Source organism: Schistocerca gregaria, chromosome 3, assembly GCF_023897955.1.
Source record: "Schistocerca gregaria isolate iqSchGreg1 chromosome 3, iqSchGreg1.2, whole genome shotgun sequence".
In the NCBI taxonomy this organism is placed as follows: domain Eukaryota; kingdom Metazoa; phylum Arthropoda; class Insecta; order Orthoptera; family Acrididae; genus Schistocerca; species Schistocerca gregaria.
The window spans coordinates 390,763,944-390,789,984 of record NC_064922.1 but is presented as its reverse complement, the minus strand read 5'-3'; the positions used below and the strand labels follow the sequence as shown (position 1 = coordinate 390,789,984).

Below are 26,041 nucleotides of genomic sequence, written 5' to 3'. Positions count from 1 at the left end.
AGTAATTTTGACACAAATGGCTCTGGATACATTTCCTACAGTCAATTACCATGACATATTCTGGGTTTTCCCAGACTGCTGCTGAACTGATATACCTGTCTGTGTGGTTGGGCAGGATGTGAATTTTCCCTTGAGGTATTGACTGGAATCATTATTAACGGTATTACGAAGTATGCTGCATAACAGAAAACTTATATCAAATTTTGATTTTTTTTTGTAAAAGTATGTAGAGTTCTGGAATACATAGCTTCTTTGCAGACATGTTTATAATGTAAGAGTGCACATAGAATGCATCAAGTAATGCCAATGTTACAAATCAGATACAGTTTTCACTAATATTGTGGACAATGGAAGTGGGGCAAAACAATTTTTTTTTTTTTTTGTGTGTGTGAAAATGGTACAAAGAAGTACAACATCATAATTATTGTGACACATCCATTATTACCAGAGGTTCTGGAGTGGTTTACCACAGACAGTATTTTCATCACCATGAAGGTGATATTTTATTTTGCTGGAGTCACTAAGCTTTAGTTAACTGTTACTGGATGGTTTGGATGTCACTTTAAGATTAATGTGAACCCACCAAAAATTAAACTAAACAAGTGAACAATAAAAACTACCACAATTATAAAATATTCAATGAACATACGTAGGACAGTGGAGGGTTTTTATTTGCATGACACATAAATGATACTCATTTGGTGACAAATGTTCTACAACTACTGTGATTTTTCTCAAATTTCATTTGTATTTGTCTCTTTGTCTTTTTTGTTTCAGTATTCCGTCACCTAACAACAAATCAGAAAAACCCACACCGTAACTTTAATATTTCATACCTTTTCAGATGCAAATACAATATCACACAGGCCCAACTTAGTTACTGCAATACCAATGGCAGGACCATTCACTACAGCTACCAATATTTTTGGGAAATCAATGAATGCTGTAACCATATTCCTGCAACCAAGACACAGCAAAAAATAACTGCAAGAAGAAAACCAATGTAAAGAGAAAGGACAGCAGGAAGTGCAATTAGTAATTAAATCTTTATTATAGGCACACATACCTAGGTCCTTAGCACAATGTCTCTACAGATAAAATTTCCATTGACTGCCGCATAATCATGTCACAGCAAACATGATATATGTATTCAGGAAACATCTGTGTAGAATAGATGTCTTCTAGCTGACAGATTACCCATGTAATACATTGTCTTTGCTTTCCAAAGTCACTTTCAATTTTACATATCTAAAATACATTAGATGTAATTTCGTACCATTCAGACTGCATCATTTATAATAACATGAACAAGTACAATAACTGAGCATTTTAGAAATCTAATGAAAATAATCAGTCATGATCACAAAAGTCATTATTTTAGTTTGTTACTGGTGACTGGTTTCAGTATCCATTGACCATCTGCAAACTAATGGATGACTCCATTGGTGACAAGCATAGAAAATTAGCAGAGCTGTTGTATATTTTGGTGGGCTCAGTTGATTACTGGTGTCCCCTGGCACATACAGCAGTTCTGCACATCATTCACATGTGTCATCAATGCTGTCACCCACTGGTCTGAAGATGTTCTACTACCAAGGAGACCGCAAAGCAATCAATTTTTTGTAATTTTTTTATATTTACGGTAATTGAAATTTGGAACTCAAATATCAATCCCCCAAAGCAGTTCGTTGTTGCTCAAACATTTATAAAAAAAACGACTTTTTTTTAAGTTTTCCAAGTGTTTTTTAATATACTAAAGAAAGGTCATATTTTCAACAGGCCACGTGGCTCTGTGATAGAATCCTCATCTGTTTCATGGATGGTCCTGGTTCGATTCTCAGCTGTGATACCTTTTAAAAAAATGATGCTACCACCTTGACGTTGATTGCAAAGTTATGTGTGTCAAGGATCCACTGAGCTATGCTGGTGGAAGCTATGCTCCCTGTAGGGTCACCCATGACAGATTGGTCAGTAGATGAGAGACCAGACAGAGTTGTCTCCCTAGCGGGCTCCCTTCTGGGGAGTATGTAGATGGTAAACATATGGGCCCTTAGCTAAGTCTAACATTACTTCCACTTACTTGTGTCAGGCTGCTTCCATTTTCTTTTCTATCGACCCAAGAACGTGGACTTTGGTGTGGCATTGAGGACAGAACAGGAGAACCATAGAATCTATTCACAGAGAAGTGGCTACAACTAGTGTCTTCTTGATTTAGAGTGAGAAGTAGACCTACAAACTTCCCATTTCTTTTATATGAGGTGACTTACTTGAGATTTGCAGCTGATCTTCTTGGCTGGCTAGCTGGCTGCTGGAATACTCTTTTAACTTCTTCTCCGTAGGATGATGCTAGGTACGGGAATAATTAAGCCTCTCTCTCTACTTGTGAAATAAGTAGATACACAAACTTTACTTTTTGTCAACCAACGATATATTTGGACTCCATACATAATAAAATTCTCATTTTTCGCATACATATACGACATCCTGTAAGTCACTCGCTCCGTCCAATGTCAGAAACACTTAATAACCATGACTCTACATCACATAAATCATAAAAAAGGCCTTGCTTCTACCAAGGCTGGATTGAGAGTTCACAAGTTCACTTTTTCAACTGTTCTTCTTTCACATAACAATAGTCAGTGACAATAGGCACAGAGATGCATAAAAACTCCATGGTTCTTCCTCTAAAACATCTATGGATTGCCCAACAAGTACTTGTCAGTGTCGTTCGACTGCCGTGTCTACTTTCTTCTCACAACTGACTTTAAACCTGCACACACAAACGTGACACGCAGTAGGTAGGATTTTACCATCCCACACTCGTATCTAGAATATCATTTGTTCAAGATAGTAGAAGGCTGAGTGGTTCTAGAATTTACACAGAAATTCTCGAATCACTATAGTCTGACTCATACTGAGCAGCTGAATGTGGCTGGGCAAACATCTACCTATATGGAAAGCAACAGGATACTACCACATTACTTTTCCCCAGGAAACAAATGGTACGGGTGAGGCAAAACTTCCCCTTAATCATATCTCCGGAAGGGGATTACATCAAGATCAAATACAGAGTTGCTGGAGGAGGATGAAAAAGGAAAGAGGAAAAAGGAAAGAGGAAAGAGGAAAGAGAGAAGGGAAGTTAAAGATAGGAACCATCAAATGGGCTCACATTATTGCAGGCTTTGTCAGCCTGCAATAATGTGAGCACATCTGATGGTTCCTGGAAAATGCCAAACAGGAAATTATGAGGAATAGACTGTATGTATTAGGTACATGTGAAATTATAAGGGGGAGTTAGGGAGAGTTGGATAGTGGAGAGTACAAATTGTTTTGCTCGGGCAGGGAGAAGATTGGCAGCTATGACATGGCAATTGTGATAGAAAAGTGGCTGATGAATAACGTATTGAAAGTGGAGTACATAGATGAAAGACTGATGATGATGATGATGATGATGATAATGATGAAATTAGGAGGCGAGAAGAGGGATGTCATTTTAAAATAAATAAACAAGACAACAAGTCACTCACTGATGAGGAAGTGGAGGAATATTACAGAAAGATTGAAGAAATTATGGATAATGAAAAAAAAGAAATGCCTACATCATTCTAATGAGAGATTTGAACTAAATAGTAGGACAGGGAGTGGTTGGAAGATCTGGGCTGGGAAACAGAAATGATGGGGGTGAAGGGCTGGTTAATTTCTGCTGAGAATATTCTCTTGTTATTGGAAGCACAGAAAAACCACAGAAGACAAAGATATACATGGATGTCTAGGACAAATGATGACAAACACGAAACTGATTATACACTACTGGCCATTAAAATTGCTACACCACGAAGATGATGCGCTACAGACGCGAAATTTAACCAACAGGAAGACGATGCTGTGATATGCAAATGATTAGTTTTTCAGAGCATTCACACAAGGTTGGCGCCGGTGGTGACACTAATAATGTGCTGACATGAGGAAAGTTTACAACTGATTTCTCGTACACAAACAGCGGTTGGCCGGCGTTGTCTGGTGAAACGTTGTTCTGATGCCTCGTGTAAGGAGGAGAAATGCGTACCATCACGTTTCCGACTTTGATAAAGGTTGGATTCTAGCCTATCGCGATTGCAGTTTATTGTATCGCGACATTGCTGCTCGCGTTGGTCGAGATCCAATGACAGTTAGCAGCATATGGAATCGGTGGGTTCAGGAGGGTAATACAGAATGCTGTGCTAGATCCCAACAGCCTCGTATTACTAGCAGTCAAGATGAGAGGCATCTTATCTGCATGGCTGTAACGGATCGTGCAGCCACGTCTTGATCCCTGAGTCAACAGATGGGGACGTTTGCAAGACAACAACCATCTGCACGAACAGTTCAACAACATTTGCAGCAGCATGGACTATCAGCTCGGAGACCATGGCTGCGGTTATCCTTGACGCTGCATCTCAGACAGGAGCACCTGCAATGGTGTACTCAATGACAAAGCTGGGTGCACATATGGCAAAATATCATTTTTTCGAATGAATCCAGGTTCTATTTACAGCATCATGATGGTCGCATCTGTGTTTGGCGACATTGCGGTGAACGCACATTGGAAGCATGTATTTGTCATCGCATTACTGGCGTATCACCTGGCGTGATGGTATGGGGTGCCATTGGTTACACGTCTAGGTCACCTCTTGTTTGTATTGATGGCACTTTGAACAGTTTATGTTACATTTCAGAAGTGTTACGACCTGTGGCTCTACCCTTCATTTGATCCCTGCGAAACCCTACATTTCAGCAGGATAATGCACAACCACATGTTGCAAGTCCTGTACGGGCCTTTCTGGATACAGAAAATGTTCGACTGTTGCCCTGGCGAGCACATTCTCCAGATCTCTCACCAATTGAAAATGTCTGGTTAATTGTGGCCGAGCAACTGGCTTGTCACAATACGCCAGTCACTACTCTTGATGAACTGTGGTATCGTGTTGAAGCTGCATGGGCAGCTGTACCTGTACACACCATCCAAGCTCTGTTTGACTCAATGCCCAGGCATATTAAGGCCGTTATTATGACCAGAGGTGGTTGTTCCGAGTACTGATTTCTCAGGATGTACACTCAAATTACGTGAAAATATAATCACATGTCAGTTCTAGTATAACATATTTGTCCAATGAATACCCATTTATCATCTGCATTTCTTCTTGGTGTAGCAATTTTAATGGCCAGTAGTGTATCATAATAGGCACAAAAACTACCTAAAGAATGCCAGAGCATACCCTGGAGCAGACATAGATTCAGAATACAACTTGGTCATGGGGGACTTACTAGTAAGATTGAAGAGAATGAGAGGAAGAAAACTAAAAGAGAAATTTTACCTAGAGAAATTAAAGGAAGAAGGTAAGGACGCTGAGTAGGAGAACACATTCATGTCAAAATGTGACAAAAGTGCCCAATGAAGAGAGAACAAACAAGAAAGGGAAGAGAATGACGAAACCTTAAGGGTTCTGTGGGAAGAATGGGTAATAAAGACAATGCCAAATAAAATGTAAGAAATTAGGAAATAAAAGACAGTTGGAAATGAGGATGGAAAAAGAATGGACAAAAGCTGAATAATGAATTAAACAGAGAAACAGCACAGGCAAGGAAAAGATGGATGAAAGAGGGCTGTAAAGAAATAGAGTAACTAGAAAAGGAAGAAAAATGTGATTTATGTATAGATTAGCTGCTGACCTAGTCTTTGAAGCAACAAAAAGCGTTCTCACTTCCCGCGCCCGGGTTCCCAGGTTCAATTCCCGGCGTGGTCTGGGATTTTCTCTGCCTCGTGATGACTGGGTGTTGTGTGATGTCCTTAGGTTAGTTAGGTTTAAGTAGTTCTAAGTTCTAGGGGACTGATGACCACAGATGTTAAGTCCCATAGTGCTCAGAGCCGTTTGAGCAAAAAGCAGGATAAGTATGGGAATAGAAAGAAGTGATTGTACTATGGTTCATAAGTCAGAGGAAGCATTGGGAAGGTAGCAAGAATATGTATAGTGCCTATATGAGGCTGATCAAGGCCCAAACGATATTGAATTAGAAGAGGACACTAGAATTATAGAAGAAGACAAAGGATACTGTGTCTTGGAAGGAGAAGTATTAAGGGCTTTAAGAGAGATGAATGATAAAGTAAGTGGAATTGATGGATTACCAGCAGAGTTGTTTAAGAGACATGTGAGTAATGGTATGAAAGAGTTACCATATCTACGTAAGAATACATATGAAAAAGGCGAATGGCCGGATAACTCTCTCAGCAGTAACAATAACAGAGATGAAAACGAATGCCAAGAAATGTGAGGATTTTAGAACTATAAGTTTGATTTCTCATGCAACAAAAATTTTTATCAACAATGAAAATAATCAGTTATTGACAATAGAAATGGATAAACAAAAAATCTACTCACCAAGTGGTGGCAAGAGAACACACACACACACACACACACACACACACACACACACACACACACAGAAAGGTTTAACTTTTACAAGCTTGTGGAGCCAATGGCTCCTTTTTCCAACAGAAGAGTTGAAGGGGAAGAAAGAGGTATGACGGAAAAGGACTGGAGAGGTCTAGGGAAAGGGGTACAGTTCAGAAAAGTCACCCAAAACCCCACTATCAGGCTGGATGAGAAGGAAAGAATCATTCCTTTTTTTAATGGTGATAAATGGAACATTTTATGGAAGACTAGAAAAAAGTATACACAGGAACAGGATGGATTTAGAAGAGGAAAAGGTACAAGAGGTGCAATTGGACTACTGAGAATTATAGGTGTGAGATACATTGAAAGAAGAAGAGAAGTTTATACTGTTTTCATTGACTTGGAGAAAGCCTTTGACAGAGAACAGTGGAATAAATCAATGGACTTTCTAAGGAAGAATGGTATGCACTGGAGAGAGAGAAGACTGGTTTAATACTTATACCTTCAACAGAAAACACAAGTACAGGTTGGGAATGGGATGATAGAGGAAAGCACAATTGCATCAGAAGAGAGGCAACGCTACTGTCTCTTCCCAACACTGTTTTACATACATTTGGATCATATTATTCAGAAATGTTTAAAACAAAATAGAGAAGTGTGTGTTGGTAGTAGGAGGATGGAATGTATTTGATTTGCATGTGATATGGTGTTACTGGCAGAGCATGAAAGAACTACAATTGGAGTACTAAACAATTAAATAAGACCCGTGAAGAATTTGGAATGAGTATTAATGACAAGGAGACAAAATGTATGGTGATAAGTGCAAGAAAAGTAAGAAGATCTATAAAGTCAGGGCAGGAAGATATAGAACAGGCTAATGCTTTCAGATACCTGGGAACTGTTGTTATGGACAACATGAGATGTAATAAGGATGTGAAAACTTATGGCAATAGTCAAGGAGGCTTTTAGTAAGAAGAGGAGACTTCTACGTGGATGCATGGACTTGAGAAATAGACAGGTGAAGTACTTCATATGAATTGTGGCATTAAACAGAGCTGAGACAAGGACACTAAGCTAAGAGTAAAAAAGAAGAATAGAAGCATTTGAGATGTGGATTTGGAGGAGAATGGTATGCATAAAATGAGTAGACAAAGTGAGAAATTAGGTGGTGCTGAGAAGAATGGGGGAAGAGAGGAGAGGAAACAGTTGGCTTAGATACTGGATGAGAAGTGATTGTCTGCTAACAGATGCAATGGAAGCAATTGTGAATGGAAGAAGAAAATGACATGGTGGATGGTATAAGGATAGGAAGCAATGATGAGAAAACAAAGAGGGTAGCAAATGACAGGACAACATGGACAGCTATAAGTGAAGACTTCCCCTAGGGCAGAACACTGATGACGATAATGATGCGTGTTCCACGAGCATGTCAGTGAAGCACTAAGTACATAAAGATCTAAAAAATTAATTTCTATTTTTTAAATTTAAACATTCTTCATTAACAATTTTTCATGAAAGATTGGTAGTTAAGAATTTGTATTTGCAATGAAAACCATATTTTTGTGTGTGACACGTATTTAGCAATAAGATGATCTGCATTTCCCACCCATAAACATGATAATGACATGTGTTAATTAGTCTCATGAATTTTATATTTAAATGAAGAGGTATTTGAGTTGAATGGGATGTGTGTGTGTGTGTGTGGGGGGGGGGGGGGGAATCCTGAAACAAGAATCAAACCAGTGATTACTGGTTGTGAGCACTACTTATTTTTTCCATTTTTATGCATTATATGCTTCACAGAAATGCTCACAGGACATGCACTTTTATTTAAAAATAGGCATTGATCAGGGATCAAAACGATGACCCTAAAGTCGCTAGTGAGCACCTTATCACAGAGCTGTTCTGCCTGTCAAAAAATAGACATTGCTTTAGGGTATTAAAGATGCTCAGAAAACTTGAAAGTCAATTTTCTTGAGAATTTTCAAGAGTTGCATCAAACTGTTTTACATCACTGATATTTCAGTTCTGAGCTCCACGCAAGATAAATATAAAAATTTACAAAAATCCAATTGCCATATGGTCTCATTCTAAGACTGAAACTTGTTGCCAGTAATGAATCAAAACATCATTTCTGATCATGACTGATTATTTTCATTAGAATAAGGTGGACCACTCTATTCCTACCATGACTTCAAAAATTATTTTAGTAATCACAACATTATCTCAGGATGTAAACATTCCATGCCATCAGTGACACAACAATTTTGTCAGATTGTGGAGAGACTAATCTGGGGTATAATGTCCCAGCCAAGAGGAAATTTGAGTCCTGTAGTCAACTCAAGACCAAAATCAAAACTTGCTTTGCCACAATCAACATTAACTTCTTCTAAGGCCAGGAAAGTCTGGAGAAACACTTCAGATACAAAAAATTAAAATTTTAGCTATGTAAAAATCAAGTCCATCAGATGAAAAAATCAAAATTGTTAAAAATTAAAACGTACAAAAAATCCTTGAAAATATATCCCAATATAGGATTCCATTCTCAGATTATGTGAAATTCTTCATTATGTAATCAAAGTAAAGCCTGTGGACAACTCATTAATGACAATTTCCTTGAAATCTAAAATAAAATGCACATAATAATTAATTCGCATATTACCGATAACCAAGGAAATAAAGCAGACCTAGGAAAAGTAAATAAGTCATGTGAGATGGTAAAAAATACACAGAAACACATGAAAATCCTATTGAGCAATTCTAATGTCTAGTAAGGGAAAGACAGAAAATTCTGGAAATCAACTGGTGACTTACTTCTGCACAGATGCATCAATCAAAATGGAAAAAGAGTGGTAGAACTGCCTAGAAATTTTCAGTCACAAATTTATGTCAACCCATTAAACACACACACACACACACACACACACACACACACACAGCAATGTTCAAGTATACAAAGTTGCAAATTTTGGGGGTTTTAAATTTATTTTCATCTAAATTACAAGTGATCTGCGTCAATATTTGCTCCAATTTAGAACTGGCCTGTAATGCCAAAATTTAATATTAGTAAAATCCAACCAGTGCTCTTTGAAAATGAACTGGGCAAAATGCAAGCATAAAATGTGGAACAACACAAACATGAGCTTATCAAACCTAACCAAAACCAAATTCTTTTACAAATGCAGAAAAAGGCCTTGATGGAGTGAAGATTATAATTTTGAATATGGGCACTGAGAGTTGCTGAACAACAAGGGCAGAAGTTTACAATGCAACTTCAATTGATTTTGTATTTCTAAATCATCCAGGATTTTATAAAATAGATGTGAGCCACTTACTAAATGGTTTACTTGACCATAATGGTCAAACAGTAGCAATAAAGCTTCATCATCAAGCAAGTTGAACTAAAAGAGAAACATACAATTCAAAAGAACTGTAAATGTTTACTCACTCATACTAGTCAGAAAGAATTAACAAAATGAACAATGGGAAGGGATATGCAGGGGACACTCAGTAGCTGAGAGCAAGGTTCCCTAACATATGTGATCAGAGTCTCTTACGCAAGAAAGAGATAGCTTTATTTAAGAATAAAAGAATTAAAGAAACACCACATGCATATTACAAAATTATTTACTTAAATTCCAAAATGCAGTATCTACTATGCACAAAAAAATTGAAATTCTGAGAACAAAGTAGAAAATACTTTGGGCCATTATTAGAAGGATGACGACAGTACAAGTGAGACAGATGGTACCGATATTTTGAGGAGGTAAAGATATACAGGTTCTAAAATTTTCTGGAAAATCATGGTATGCATTCAGGTGTCTTGTAACTTTACAAAACAAACATTTTCAAACATAAAATTGGTCAATCTCAAGTATAACATGACATCAATTACTCAAATGCATGACAAATTGTAACTATTAACAAGTACCATGCCTTAAACTGACCTGTTAAATTCAACGATAACACTGGAGTACATACACACATAGTAGGTAATATGGTGAAGCACAGGTCATACCTTGCTGTGGCACATTACCTAATTACCTACTGTGTGTTGTATGTACTCCACTATTAAAACTGGATTTAATATGTTTGTTTATGGCATGATGCTTGTTAATAGTTACAATTCATCGTGCATCTGAGTAACTGATGGCACATTATGCCTTGAAGAAGGTCTGTTTCTGGCTGAGACTGTTTGTTTAATAATGTGACACTATAGCAGTCTGCAAACCACGATTTTCCAAAAAATCCTAGAACCAAAATTCAAATCATTGCATACAAAACAGAATTAAATCTTCTGAACACTAGATGAAAACATAGGGACAAAAAACTGCCCATTGAAAACAGATCCATTAGATTTACTAAAGACACTACCACAAGATGTCAGTTTGCCAAATCATCCATCAGAGAGACCACAAACATCATCGGGTCAATAAACAGTAGCAATACTTCTGACTGTGATAGTATCTCAGCTAAGGGACTAAAGCTTGTACTAACTAGGCAGCAGCACCCTTGATTTACCTTAGTATGCCTTGTGAAAGACAGGAGGATGTGGTAGTAATATCTATATATAAAAAGTGGAATAAGAAATTAGCCTGAACTTATACACTTTTTCCCCTTCTCCCTGTGTTCAAAAAGGTTTTGAGAAGGTAGCTTTCAACAGAGTATTTTACCACCTTGCTGACAGCAGCAGCTCTGTAAAGGCTGCTGTACTGAGATAGGAATATAAGCACGATGAAAGCAGAGCTCACCATCTGCAGCATCATCGACAGGACTGACTGCAGACCTTTGGTACAGAGCCAAGTGGAGGGTCTGAATCAGAGGCTGAGACAGTTCTGCAACCGTGTAGGCTGCAGATTCCTCGACTTGCATCATAGGGTGGTGGGGTTTCGGGTTCCACTGGATAGGTCAGGAGTCCACTACACACAGCAGGTGGCTACGTGGGTAGCACGGGTTGTGTGGTGTGGACTGGGCGGTTTTTTAGGTTAGATGGCCTCGGGCAAGTACAGAAAGGGCAACAGACTCAAAGGGTGCGGGGCAAAGTCAGGACATGCAGGGAACAAGCAGCAATTGGTATTATAATTGTAAACTGTCAATGCTGTGTTGGTAAAGTACCGGAACTTCAAGCGCTGATAGAAAGCACCGAAGCTGAAATCGTTATAGGTACAGAAAGCTGGATGAAGCCAGAGATAAATTCTGCTGAAATTTTTACAAAGGCACAGATGGTGTTTAGAAAGGATAGACTGCATGCAACCAGTGGTGGCGTGTTTGTCGCTGTTAGTAGTAGTTTATCCTGTAGTGAAGTAGAAGTGTATAGTTCCTTTGAATTATTATGGGTGGAGGTTACATTCAACAACTGAGCTAAGCTAATAATTGGCTCCTTTTACCGACCTCCCGACTCAGCAGCATTAGTGGCAGAGCAACTGAGAGAAAATCTGGAATACATTTCACATAAATTTTCTCAGCATGATATGGTCTCAGGTGGAGATTTCAATTTACCAGATATAGAGTGGGACACTCAGATGTTTAGGACAGGTGGTAGGAACAGAGCATTGAGTGACATTATACTGAGTGCACTATCCAAAAATTACCTCGAGCAATTAAACAGAGAACCGACTCATGGAGATAACATCTTGGACCTATTGATAACAAACAGACCTAAACTTTTCGACTCTGTAAGCGCAGAACAAGGAATCAGTGATCATAAGGCTGTTGCAGCATCCCTGAATATGTAAGTAAATGGGAATATAACAAAAGGGAGGAAGGTTTATCTGTTTAGCAAGAGTAATAGAAGGCAGATTTCAGACTACCTAACAGATCAAAATGAAAATTTCTGTTCCGACACTGACAATGTTGAGTGTTTACGGAAAAAGTTCAAGGCAATCGTAAAATGCGTTTTAGGCAGGTACGTGCTGAGTAAAACTGTGAGGGACGGGAAAAACCCACCATGGTTCAACAACAAAGTTAGGAAACTACTGTGAAAGCAAAGAGAGCTTCACTACAAGTTTAAACGCAGCCAAAACCTCTCACACAAATAGAAGCTAAACGATGTCAAAGTTAGCGTAAGGAGGGCTATGCGTGAAGCGTTCAGTGAATTCGAAAGTAAAATTCTATGTACTGACTTGACAGAAAATCCTAGGAAGTTCTGGTCTTACATTAAATCAGTAAGTGGCTCAAAACAGCATATCCAGACACTCTGGGATGATGATGGCATTGAAACAGAGGATGACACGTGTAAAGCTGAAATACTAAACACCTTTTTCCAAAGCTGTTACACAGAGGAACACCGCACTGCAGTTCCTTCTCTAAATCCTCACACAAATGAAAAAATGGCTGACTTCAAAATAAGTGTCCAAGGAATAGAAAAGCAACTGAAATCACTCAACAGAGAAAAGTCCACTGGACCTGACAGGATACCAATTGGATGCTACACAGAGTACGCGAAAGAACTTGCCCCCCTTCTAACAGCCGTGCACCGCAAGTCTCTAGAGGAACGAAAGGTTCCAAATGATTGGAAAAGAGCACAGGTAGTCCCAGTCTTCAAGAAGGGTTGTCGAGCAGATGCGTAAAACTATAGACCTATATCTCTGACATCGATCTGTTGTAGAATTTTAGAACATGTTTTTAGCTCGTGTATCATGTCATTTCTGGAAACCCAGAATCTACTCTATAGGAATTAACATGGATTCCGGAAACAGCGATCGTGTGAGACCCAACTCGCTTTATTTGTTCATGAGACCCAGAAAATATTAGATTTGGGCTCCCAGGTAGATGCCATTTTCCTTGACTTCTGGAAGGCGTTCGATACAGTTCTGCACTTTCGCCTGATAAGCAAAGTATGAGCCTACGGAATATCAGACTAGCTGTGTGGCTGGATTGAAGAGTTTTTAGCAAACAGAACACAGCATGTTGTTCTCAATGGAGAGACATCTACAGATGTTAAAGTAACCTCCGGCATGCCACAGGGTAGTGTTATGGGACCATTGCTTTTCACTATATATATATATATATATATATATATATATATATATATATATATATATATATATATATATATATATATATATATATATGACCTAAATAAAACAGAAAGAAACTTCCACATGGGAAAAATATATTGAAAACAAAGATTCCAAGACTTACCAAGCGGGAAAGCGCTGGCAGACAGGCACATGAACAAAACACACACACAGAATTACGAGCTTTCGCAACTGGCAGTTGCTTCGTCAGGAAAGAGGGAAGGAGAGGGAAAAATGAAAGGATGTGGGTTTTAAGGGAGAGGGTAAGGAGTCATTCCAATCCCGCGGATGGATATGTGTGTGTGTGTGCGCGCGAGTGTACACCTGTCCTTTTTTTCCCCTAAGGGAAGTCTTTCCGCTCCCGGGATTGGAATGACTCCTTACCCTCTCCCTTAAAACCCACATCCTTTCATTTTTCCCTCTCCTTCCCTCTTTCCTGACGAAGCAACTGCCAGTTGCGAAAGCTCGTAATTCTATGTGTGTGTTTTGTTCATGTGCCTGTCTGCCGGCGCTTTCCCGCTTGGTATATAAATGACCTGGTAGATAGTGTCGGAAGTTCCATGCAGCTTTTTGTGGATGATGCTGTAGTATACAGAGAAGTTGCAGCATTAGAAAATTGCAGTGAAATGCATGAAGATCTGCAGCAGATAGGCACTTGGTGCAGGGAGTGGCAACTGACCCTTAACATAGACAAATGTAATGTACTGTGAATACATAGAAAGAAGGATCCTTTATTGTATGATTATATGATAGCGGAACAAACACGGGTAGCAGTTACTTCTGTAAAATATCTGGGAGTATGCGTGCGGAATGATTTGAAGTGGAATGATCATATAAAATTAATTGTTGGAAAGGCAGGTGCCAGGTTGAGATTCATTGGGAGAGTCCTCAGAAAATGTCGTCCATCAACAAAGGAGGTGGCTTGCAAAACTCTCGTTTGACCTATACTTGAGTATTGCTCATCAGTGTGGGATCCGTACCAGGTTGGGTGGGATCCGTACCAGGTTGGGTTGACAGAGGAGATAGAGAAGATCCAAAGAAGAGCAGCGTGTTTTGTCACAGGGTTACTTGGTTAGCGTGATAGCGTTACGGAGATGTTTAGCAAACTCAAGTGGCAGACTCTGCAAGGGAGGCACTCTGCATCGAGGTATAGCTTGCTGTCCAGGTTTCAAGAGGGTGCGTTTCTGGATGAGGTATCGAATATATTTCTTTCCCCTACTTATACCTCCCGAGGAGATTATGAATGTAAAATTAGGGAGATTCAAGTGCGCACGGAGGCTTTCTGGCAGTTGTTCTTCCCGCGAACAATACGCAACTGGAACAGGAAAAGGAGGTAATGACAGTGGCACGTAAAGTGCCCCCTGACACACACCATTAGGTGACTTGCGGAGTATAAATGTAAATGTAGATGTAGATCTCCCAAACACAGTTCCGGCAAAATCAAACACGAAAAATTATCCTGTTGGCGTTTTCTTTAATCTTGCCATTGCCTTTGATTGTGTGATTCATACATTTCAAAAAGGGAAACTAAAGCTAAAGGTATTCTCCTGGCATCAATGGTGTCCTATATTAACAACAGAAAACAGAGGGCCGCATTAACAAATGATATGACAGAAATAAAACTAAACTTGAAGTAAGGAAAAGTTAAATATAGCACCCCATAAGGTTCAGTGCTTGGACTAGTCATATTCTTGTCCTACAAAATTACCTGGGATATTGGCTGATTCTTCAAAAACTGCAATGTTTGCTGGTGATATCACTATACTGATAATAAAGGCCCCAAACATATCCACACCAGACACAGCCAGGATAACAATGGAAGAGACTCACAACTAACAGACAGCCTTACAAAAACTCATATTATCCCATTCCTTACAAATAATAATTTATTAAAGGCATCAAAAATGGAGAACAATGAGTACAAACTGTATGAGGCTCCACATGTGAAGTTCATAGGCATCCAGACAGATAATGAACTGAGGTGGCGCCAGCTCGTGAATAAGTTAACCAAAATTTTCATTCCTATCTGCTTTGCCCTTCGAAATCCTTCTCATAGGTTAGGGTGGATTAAACAGGAAGGGCATGTCACTCTGTCTCCAGGGTCAGAATGCCCCCTATAGGGAGGATGTGGTTAGACAAAGGTACTGTTGTCATTTTTATGTGTATTTATACATATGTGATGGGCCAGCATTATTTGAATACTTCATCAGTGTTGTGCTATTGCATAATCTTTGGTGCAATGCAATTAAGGTCAAAAATGCATTTATTCTACAGAATTGTGCAGTAAAGATAGCATCTAAAGTAGGATAACCAAAACTCTTGCAGAAACCTCTTCAGTGGCCTGGGGATTGTTACACTTACATGCCAATACATGTACTCCATAATAGTATGTATAGTTAAAAAAAACTAAACTAAACTCTGCCCAAACAGATCACAAAGGCCAAACAGTACCCATCGGCTGCCTTGTCATCCTCAGCCCAGGGGCATCACAGGATGCAGAAATGGAGGAGCATGTGGTCAGCATATCGCTCTTCCGGCCATATGCTACTTAACATTAGTAATTTAGGATGACCCATATAATTCACAATGACAATATTGAAGTAAAAATAATTCCCATGTAAACAATGTATTCATATGTAGGGTTCAGAATTTCGTTACATATTCTAGTGCAAAAGTGTATCATATGTTACCAACAAATTATGGAACAGAATTGCTGGCCAGTACTTCCTTCAGGAGACAACATGTTTAGCAGTGCTGATAGGTGTACATAAGAGTAAAAATGATGACACTATCATAGCTTTTGGTACTATTACTTCTTTCCTTAGGGAGGAGAAATGGATAGTTCCGGACAGTTTGAGAAGGAAGGACAGGTCACTTGGGCCCAGGATGAGAGGGAACACCAATTGTGAAGACATGATTAGATAAAGGTATTGTTGTCATGTCTCAATCACCAGTAATAAACATTTTCCTTCTTGAAGATAAGAACTGCCCAGCAATTCTGCCTCATAATTAACATGTGAAACAATTACTAACAAAGAGATAGAGGGGCTGGCCAGTACTTACCTCAGCTCAGTACAGCCGACAAAAAAAAAAAAAAAAAAACGAAAATTTAAGTTCCTAGCTTCCGGAATAAATGTTCCTTCATGAGGGAGGAGAGAGGGGAAAGAAAGGGAAGAAGGGAAAGTGGATTTAGTTACTCACAACCCAGGTTATGAAGCAACAGGGAAAGGAAAACAGGTTTTTTTTGTGTGTGTTTCTATCAGCTGTACTGAGCTGAGGTAAGTACTGACCAGCCCCTCTATCTCTTTGTTAGTAATTGTTTCACATCTTTATATGAGATTTTCCATTAATTAGTCATAATTAACATGCTAATGGCAGAAATTGTATTTATTTTAATGTATTTTATTTGTTCTGTTCTCCACAAAAGCAACTAATGCATAAGACACTGGACAGGTATGATTCTACTTGTAAAGGTGACTTCTATACATACTTATTTAAAACTACAAATAATACACTTCATACATTCAAATATTCTTCAATGGGATAAAAGCAGGGATCTATAAACATGACTTTAAAGATTTTCCAAAGGTTCTGAACTCGATAACTGCTTGTACAGTTTTAGGGTAGTCTGTTGTAATGTTCAGTTCCCATGTAGAAAGTACCATTTTGGCACAGGGTGTGTTGATTTGGATCACCTGTAAGTTTTTTTTTGTGTGGTAAAGTGGTCATGAATATCAGTTTTTTGTGATGTACATTTATTTTAAAGAATATAATGTAGATACATGGTAAAGGAGGAATACCACAGATCTTAAACAAAGCTTTACATGCCTCTTTAGGTTTGCATCCAAACATTATGCTAATGGCCCTTTTGTTTGCACTTTGAAAGTGCTGATAGATGGTTTAGATTTTCCCCAAAAACTTAACTCCCACTTTTAAGGCTATACTGACAACAAACATGAAATGTGTTCCTTACTGTTTTCTCACTACAGCAGGGTTTCAGTGAGCAAGAAAGGTAGCAGGTCCTGCTCAATTTTGAGTTTAGGTATTATACATGTTTATTCTGTTTTAAATTGCTTTGCAGCCATAGCCCTATGATTTTGGTTTTTTACTGTTATCAATGGGTTCATTATTGATAGACAAAAGTAGGATGGACGTATCCTCACTTGGAGCACTGTGAAATTTTAGTGCAATTTTTTTTCTGTTTATTACAAGCTGATTATTCTGTGTCCAGTTGCTACACTGTTTTGTGACACTGTTTACTAACCACTGTTACTCTTCCTTAGTTTCCCCTTTTAATAGAATTGTGGTGTCATCTGCAAATATGATCCTTTTAGGGCTTCTACATTTAGGCTTAGGTCATTAATGTATAGAGGGGTGTTTGATAACTGACACTTGGGCCACACCATATTCAATTAGTTTACAGTCCAAAAATTATTCATAAATAGTTCTTAGATTGACACTGGTGTGCTCAAAGTTCACTGCTTGCTTGCAGCTGCTCAGGAAGGAACTGATCCTATTGCTGGGTTGAGGTCAAATACCACACTCTTCAACCTTTGTCAGCAGGATCTTATGATTCATCATGTCAAAAGCTTTCAATGGGTCTATAAAAACTCCTGCTGTTGATTCTTGTTTTTTGTCTGTCAATCTTAGTACACAACTGATGCACTTACAAATGACAGTTGTTATTTTTCTCTTATTTCTGCATCTGTGTTGTTCATTACATACGATTTTGTTTTTATTTACAAATTCCATAACTTTTTTTAGTACTTGATATCCAAGAGTAAATTTTGATAGTTCTGTGTTATTTATATTGTCTTCTTCACATTTTTTATTATTGGACTACACTGAGATGTTTTCAGTGATCAAGTGCCTGCTTGAAGTGAGCAGCCACATAAGTGCTTAGCTAGTTCAGTTAGATTTGGAGCACTCTTCTTCATAGACTGCTGCAGGAATGCCATCAATGCCTGACAAGTTGGAGGTTTTTAGTTCTTTTGTTGCTTTTGCTACTTTGTCTTGAGGGACAGTGCTGATGTACACTGACCTACTACATGCATTTCTTTTGTATTCATTTTATTGGGCATTCTTATTTATGTTTGATTTTTTCATATTAGCTGCAACACCCATGAAATAATTGTTTGGCAACTTTTAAGAGGTTTCTTCCTTTTTTATTTTCTTGCGATAGCATTGTATTTTCAGTCCTGAATAGCTCTCAGGTATTCAGCCAGGTGGTGTCATCATAAAGGAGCGATATTTTGGCAAATTGACTTCTTGCCTTCTTCAAGTGTTTTTGATGACTGTCATTATATTCCTCTCCTGCTGTCTCCAGCCAGATGCTTCTAGATGTGGACCATGTGCAGTGGTGGGGAAAGTGCTATTGTCAGGCACCGATCCAAGGTCCTCAGCAGTGCTGCAGCCGGTGCCTGATGATGATCTCTGTTGGTGTGGTGACAATGTTTCTACGTTCACTTCAGTAGTGACAATGGGACCTCCACACAGATTGCTGCTGTGTTTTGGTCATATGCAAAGCTGCGTCCCAGGCCTCACTTGATTGAAAATCACTGTCCTTATTTATTTGTCTGTCTTGCTGTCAAATCTCTTCAGCTTCTTTGAGAATACTATCCCAGAAGGTCTTGGATTACTACAACAACTTGGTGTCATCATAATTTGTGGTATGGCCATGGGAGATGCAGTGTTTTGCCATTGCAGACTTTGTTGGTGGAACATTTCAGTGAGGCATTTATATGTAGCACATCACTCCTGTATTGTCCAGATAGTATGGTCTACACACATTTTTCCACACTGGTGATGGATCAATAGACTCCTGGTTTCCATAATTCCAGGTCATCCTTGACTGTTCCCAGTAAGACCTTCATCTTGGCAGGTGGGTGGAACGTGCCCTTCTGCATCTACATACATACTCTGCAAGCCACAGTACAGTGCATGATGGGGGTTCCCTATATCACTACTAGTCATTTCCTCTTCTGTTCCACTTGCAAACAGAGTGAGAGGAAAATGACTCTCTCTATGCCTCCATATGAGCGCTAATTTCTTGTATCTTATCTTCCTGATTCTTACAGGAAATGTATTTAAGCATCAATAGAATCGCTCTGCAGTCAGCTTCAAATGTCATTCTCTTAATTTTCACAACAGTGTTCCTCAAAAACAATGTAGCATTCCCTCCAAGGATTCCCATGAGAGTACCCGTAGCATCTCCATAACACTTGAGTGTTGTTCGAACTTACCAGTAACAAATTTAGCTGCCCATCTTTGAATTCCTTTGATGTCTCCCTTTATTCTGACCTGTTATGGTCCCAAAAACTCAAGCCACACTCAAGAACAGCTCACACTGATGTCATGTATGCAGTCTCCTTTACAAATGAATAACACTTTCCCAAAATTCTCCCAATAGACTGAAGTCAACCATTCACCTTCCCTTTCACAATCCTCAGATGCTCATTCCATTCTTGATGTTGTATTCCTAGAGCATTCATTGGGTTTTTGCTTATGTTTTACTGACATATGCAATAACCACCATTGCAAATACTTTATCTTCAACAGGCTGTAGTCTCAACTTATTTAGTCTTAATGCATGTTGTATCTGGCAGTTGCCCTAACCGTTCATGTGGAACAAGGCTTGTGAGTGCTGCAATTCATTTACTAGACTATCATGGTCCGAGATTTTGCATGGTCTGTGCACTAGTGTGCTTAGGACACCTTCTCGTTGTCAAGGGGCATGACAGCTGGAGGCATGCAAGTACAAAACTGCATGTGTTGGTTTACGATACACTCTGAGCCCTAGTGTGCCATATGGTATTTGCGTGTTGAGCACATCCAGAAATAGGAGTTCATGGTTTTCTTCTATTTCCATTAAGAATTTGATGTTCTGCTCCAGTGAATTTAGGGCTTGTAGCCTGCCGGCTCCAGGGCTGCTTCTTCAAATGCCTCCATAAACATACTGGCCAAAAATGGTGATAGTGGACAACACATAACTGCTTCATCTGTTAATAATAATTTCCATGAAAAAGAAAGTATGTTAACCTAAGTATCAATTCAAACAGTTTCGTTAGTGATGATCCAAACTTTTCTCATATGAGGCTTAGACGTAATCTTGTAAATAGAGCTACCACGTTGAAGCTCACATTGAGGTCTTCTTGGCCCAGTCAGAATTACTGGAGCTGCTAGATTATATGTGCTGAATTTCATATACAGTGCTGGCATTGCCTAAAAAGGGGGCAAAAATCGCTGGTAGGTGTTTTGCTAATTCATATGTTGGTGCACCAATGTTACTAACAATTGGATGAATAAGCATTTCTCCCTCGTGGGCTTTAGGTGATGCAACTGGTCATGAATGAAGTTTCTTCACTGTCTTCTTGTCTGTAATGTGTATTGGAGGAGCTTGATGGTCTTCCTCTTCAGTCAATTGGTAGGATCATCTTCAATTCTTCTGTATGTCCTGTACGAGCTATTGGAGGATGACATGTACAGGAGAATTGAAGCTGATCCTACTAATCAACTGAAGAGGAAGACCATCAAGCTCCTTCTACTGAAAGCCCATAAGGGACAAATGCTTCTTTGTATGCCCCTTTGTGGGCAAATACCAGCAGCACAAACAAAATTTAGCACATTTTTCCAGCAGTTCCAGAACTTCCTAGTGAGCCAAGAAGACCTTATTGGGCAACTCTAAGGGTCTTCTGAAGCCTCGTACGAGAAAAGTTTGGATCAGCACTAATTTGAATTTATGCTTATGTCAACTACTTTCTATTCAATGGAGAATATTGTGAACAAACAGATAAAGTAGCAGTGGTCTACCTACTATCATCAGTGATGGCCAATGTGTTTATGGAGGTTTCTGAAGTCAGCAGGCTACAAAACCTTGTGCTTTTACTGATCTGTAGGCAATACATTTGTAATCTGGCTACAAGGACGACATGACCTACAAGACTTCCAGCAACACATGAATTCGCTGGAGCAGAACATCAGATTCACAATGGAGATAGAAGAAAACCATCAACTCCTGTTTCTTGATGTACTCATCACACGAAGAACAGATGGTGCACCAGGACACAGTATCTACCATAAACCAAAACATACAGATTTGTACTTGTATGCTTACAGCTGTCATACTCCTTGATAACAAGAATATGTTCTAAGCACACTAGTGCACATATCATGTGAAATCTTGGACCATGACAGTCAAGCAGATGAACTGCAGCACTTACAGACTATGTTCCATAAGAACAGTTACAGCAACTGTGAGATACCATGTGCTTTAAGAAGTGAAGATGAAGACAAAGCATTAGCAACAGCAATTATACCATATGTCAGGAACACATCAGCAAAAATTGGAAGAATCTGCTGGGAACACAGCATCAACTACATGTTCCACCACCAGCTCAGACGAAAGGCTTATTGGGATTAGTCAAGGGTTACCTGTGTCAGGAGACCAGGAGTCCCTGACGTCCTTGCCAGTGGGGAAAAATGTATATAGGCCAGACTACCTGGACAGAACAGAAGAGATGCACTAAGCATAAATGCCACACTGAAAAAGTTTAGCCTACATAGTCCACTGTGGCAGAGCAGTGCCTCTCCCATGGACATACCATACATTATGATGACACCAAGTTGTTGCAACAATCCAATGCCTTCTACAATTGTAATATCAAAGAAGCTGTAGAGATATGACTGCATGACAGACTAATAAATAAGGACAGTAGTTTCAATCAAGCAAGACCTGGGATCCAGCCTTGAGCTTGACTAAGGCATAGCAGCAATCTAAATGGAGATTGAATCCCATCCTGATCACTAAAAAAGATGAAGAAGCACTGTCACCATGTCAAAAGAGATTGGCTTCTGGGGCTGGCCACAATGCTACCGAGGCCCTTGGATCAGCAATCAACTTCACCCACTACAGCATGAAGTCTGCATCCAGATGCAGCTGGCTGGAAATGGCGGGAAGGGGGCAGAGGATGTAAAGATGGTACCTAGCAGGTATCACTCTGTCATCAGAAACACCTGAAGATGGCAAGCAGATGGCTAGCTGAAACATTACGTCTCTTGGGTGACACCAATCGGCTGAGTACCAAAGAACTACTCGAGATTTCCTTATGCTGGGAAAACATCAAATCACACGTTATATTTTTACTTGATGCTCTGTTTTCTCCTTTTTTCCACTCTACATGGTTTTCACTTTATTTGGTGAATTATAATTCTATCCCCCCCCCCCCCCCCCCCCCCCCATGAACCATGGACCTTGCCGTTGGTGGGGAGGCTTGCGTGCCTCAGCGATACAGATGGCCGTACCGTAGGTGCAACCACAACGGAGGGGTATCTGTTGAGAGGCCAGACAAATGTGTGGTTCCTGAAGAGGGGCAGCAGCCTTTTCAGTAGTTGCAGGGGCAACAGTCTGGATGATTGACTGATCTGGCCTTGCAACATTAACCAAAACGGCCTTGCTGTGCTGGTACTGCGAACGGCTGAAAGCAAGGGGAAACTACAGCCGTAATTTTTCCCGAGGACATGCAGCTTTACTGTATGATTAAATGATGATGGCATCCTCTTGGGTAAAATATTCCGGAGGTAAAATAGTCCCCCATTCGGATCTCCGGGCGGGGACTACTCAGGAGGATGTCGTTATCAGGAGAAAGAAAACTGGCGTTCTACGGATCGGAGCGTGGAATGTCAGATCCCTTAATCGGGCAGGTAGGTTAGAAAATTTAAAAAGGGAAATGGATAGGTTAAAGTTAGATATAGTGGGAATTAGTGAAGTTCGGTGGCAGGAGGAACAAGACTTCTGGTCAGGTGACTACAGGGTTATAAACACAAAATCAAATAGGGGTAATGCAGGAGTAGGTTTAATTATGAATAGGAAAATAGGAATGCGGGTAAGCTACTACAAACAGCATAGTGAACGCATTATTGTGGCCAAGATAGATACGAAGCCCACACCTACTACAGTAGTACAAGTTTATATGCCAACTAGCTCTGCAGATGATGAAGAAATTGAAGAAATGTATGATGAAATAAAAGAAATTATTCAGATAGTGAAGGGAGACGAAAATTTAATAGTAATGGGTGACTGGAATTCGATTGTAGGAAAAGGGAGAGAAGGGAACATAGTAGGTGAATATGGATTGGGGCTAAGAAATGAAAGAGGAAGCCGCCTAGTAGAATTTTGCACAGAGCACAACTTAATCATAGCTAACACTTGGTTTAAGAATCATGAAAGAAGGTTGTATACGTGGAAGAACCCTGGAGATACTAAAAGGTATCAGATAGATTATATAATGGTAAGACAGAGATTTAGGAACCAGGTTTTAAGTTGTAAGACATTTCCAGGGGCAGATGTGGACTCGGACCACAATCTATTGGTAATGACCTGTAGATTAAAACTGAAGAAACTGCAAAAATGTGAGAAATTAAAGAGATGGGACCTGGATAAACTGAAAGAACCAGAGGTTGTACAGAGTTTCAGAGAGAGCATAAGGGAACAATTGACAGGAATAGGGGAAAGAAATACAGTAGAAGAAGAATGGGTAGCTCTGAGGGATGTAGTAGTGAAGGCAGCAGAGGATAAAGTAGGTACAAAGACGAGGGCTGCTAGAAATCCTTGGGTAACAGAAGAAATATTGAATTTAATTGATGAAAGGAGAAAATATAAAAATGCAGTAAATGAAGCAGGCAAAAAGGAATACAAACGTCTCAAAAATGAGATCGACAGGAAGTGCAAAATGGCTAAACAGGGATGGCTAGAGGACAAACGTAAGGATGTAGAAGCTTATCTCACTAGGGGTAAGATAGATACTGCCTACAGGAAAATTAAAGAGACCTTTGGAGAGAAGAGAACCACGTGTATGAATATCAAGAGCTCAGATGGCAGCCCAGTTCTAAGCAAAGAAGGGCAGGCAGAAAGGTGGAAGGAGTATATAGAAGGTTTATACAAGGGCGATGTACTTGAGGACAATATTATGGAAATAGAAGAGGATGTAGATGAAGACGAAATGGGAGATACAATACTGCGTGAAGAGTTTGACAGAGCACTGAAAGACCTGAGTCGAAACAAGGCCCTCGGAGTAGACAACATTCCATTAGAACTACTGACGGCCTTGGGAGAGCCAGTCATGACAAAACTCTACCAGCTGGTGAGCAAGATGTATGAGACAGGCGAAATACCCTCAGACTTCAAGAAGAATATAATAATTCCAATCCCAAAGAAAGCAGGTGCTGACAGATGTGAAAATTACCGAACTATCAGTTTAATAAGCCACGGCTGCAAAATACTAACGCGAATTCTTTACAGACGAATGGAAAAACTGGTAGATGCAGACCTCGGGGAGGATCAGTTTGGATTCCGTCAAAATGTTGGAACACGTGAAGCAATACTGACCTTACGACTTATCTTAGAAGAAAGATTAAGAAAAGGCAAACCTACGTTTCTAGCATTTGTAGACTTAGAGAAAGCTTTTGACAATGTTGACTGGAATACTCTTTTTCAAATTCTAAAGGTGGCAGGGGTAAAATACAGGGAGCGAAAGGCTATTTATAATTTGTACAGAAACCAGATGGCAGTAATAAGAGTCGAGGGGCATGAAAGGGAAGCAGTGGTTGGGAAAGGAGTGAGACAGGGTTGTAGCCTCTCCCCAATGTTATTCAATCTGTATATTGAGCAAGCAGTAAAGGAAACAAAAGAAAAATTTGGAGTAGGTATTAAAATTCATGGAGACGAAGTAAAAACTTTGAGGTTCGCCGATGACATTGTAATTCTGTCAGAGACGGCAAAGGACTTGGAAGAGCAGTTGAACAGAATGGACAGTGTCTTGAAAGGAGGATATAAGATGAACATTAACAAAAGCAAAACGAGGATAATGGAATGTAGTCAAATTAAATCGGGTGATGCTGAGGGAATTAGATTAGGAAATGAGACACTTAAAGTAGTAAAGGAGTTTTGCTATTTGGGGAGCAAAATAACTGATGATGGTCGAAGTAGAGAGGATATAAAATGTAGACTGGCAATAACAAGGAAAGCGTTTTTGAAGAAGAGAAATTTGTTAACATCAAATATAGATTTATGTATCAGGAAGTCGTTTCTGAAAGTATTTGTTTGGAGTGTAGCCATGTATGGAAGTGAAACATGGACGATAACTAGTTTGGACAAGAAGAGAATAGAAGCTTTCGAAATGTGGTGCTACAGAAGAATACTGAAGATAAGGTGGATAGATCACGTAACTAATGAGGAGGTATTGAATAGGATTGGGGAGAAGAGAAGTTTGTGGCACAACTTGACTAGAAGAAGGGATCGGTTGGTAGGACATGTTTTGAGGCATCAAGGGATCACAAATTTAGCATTGGAGGGCAGCGTGGAGGGTAAAAATCGTAGAGGGAGACCGAGAGATCAGTACACTAAGCAGATTCAGAAGGATGTAGGTTGCAGTAGGTACTGGGAGATGAAGCAGCTTGCACAGGATAGAGTAGCATGGAGAGCTGCATCAAACCAGTCTCAGGACTGAAGACAACAACAACAATTCTATTCATCATTATGCATTGTTTTTGCTGCCTTATTACTTTTCTTAGCAATGACTCCAACTTATCTGCAAA

At 39.5% G+C, this 26,041-nt stretch overlaps 1 protein-coding gene across 5 annotated transcripts in view; it reads right to left on the bottom strand.

Moving 5' to 3' along the window:
- Positions 1 to 26,041, bottom strand: part of LOC126355961 (enoyl-CoA delta isomerase 2-like) — a 131,331-nt gene that overhangs the window by 87,027 nt on the left and 18,263 nt on the right. For all 5 annotated transcript variants that reach the window (XM_050006561.1, XM_050006559.1, XM_050006564.1 and 2 more), the window contains exon 4: positions 837 to 957. In XM_050006561.1, the coding sequence (XP_049862518.1) occupies positions 837 to 957 (121 nt within the window). The remainder of the gene's footprint in view (positions 1 to 836; positions 958 to 26,041) is intronic.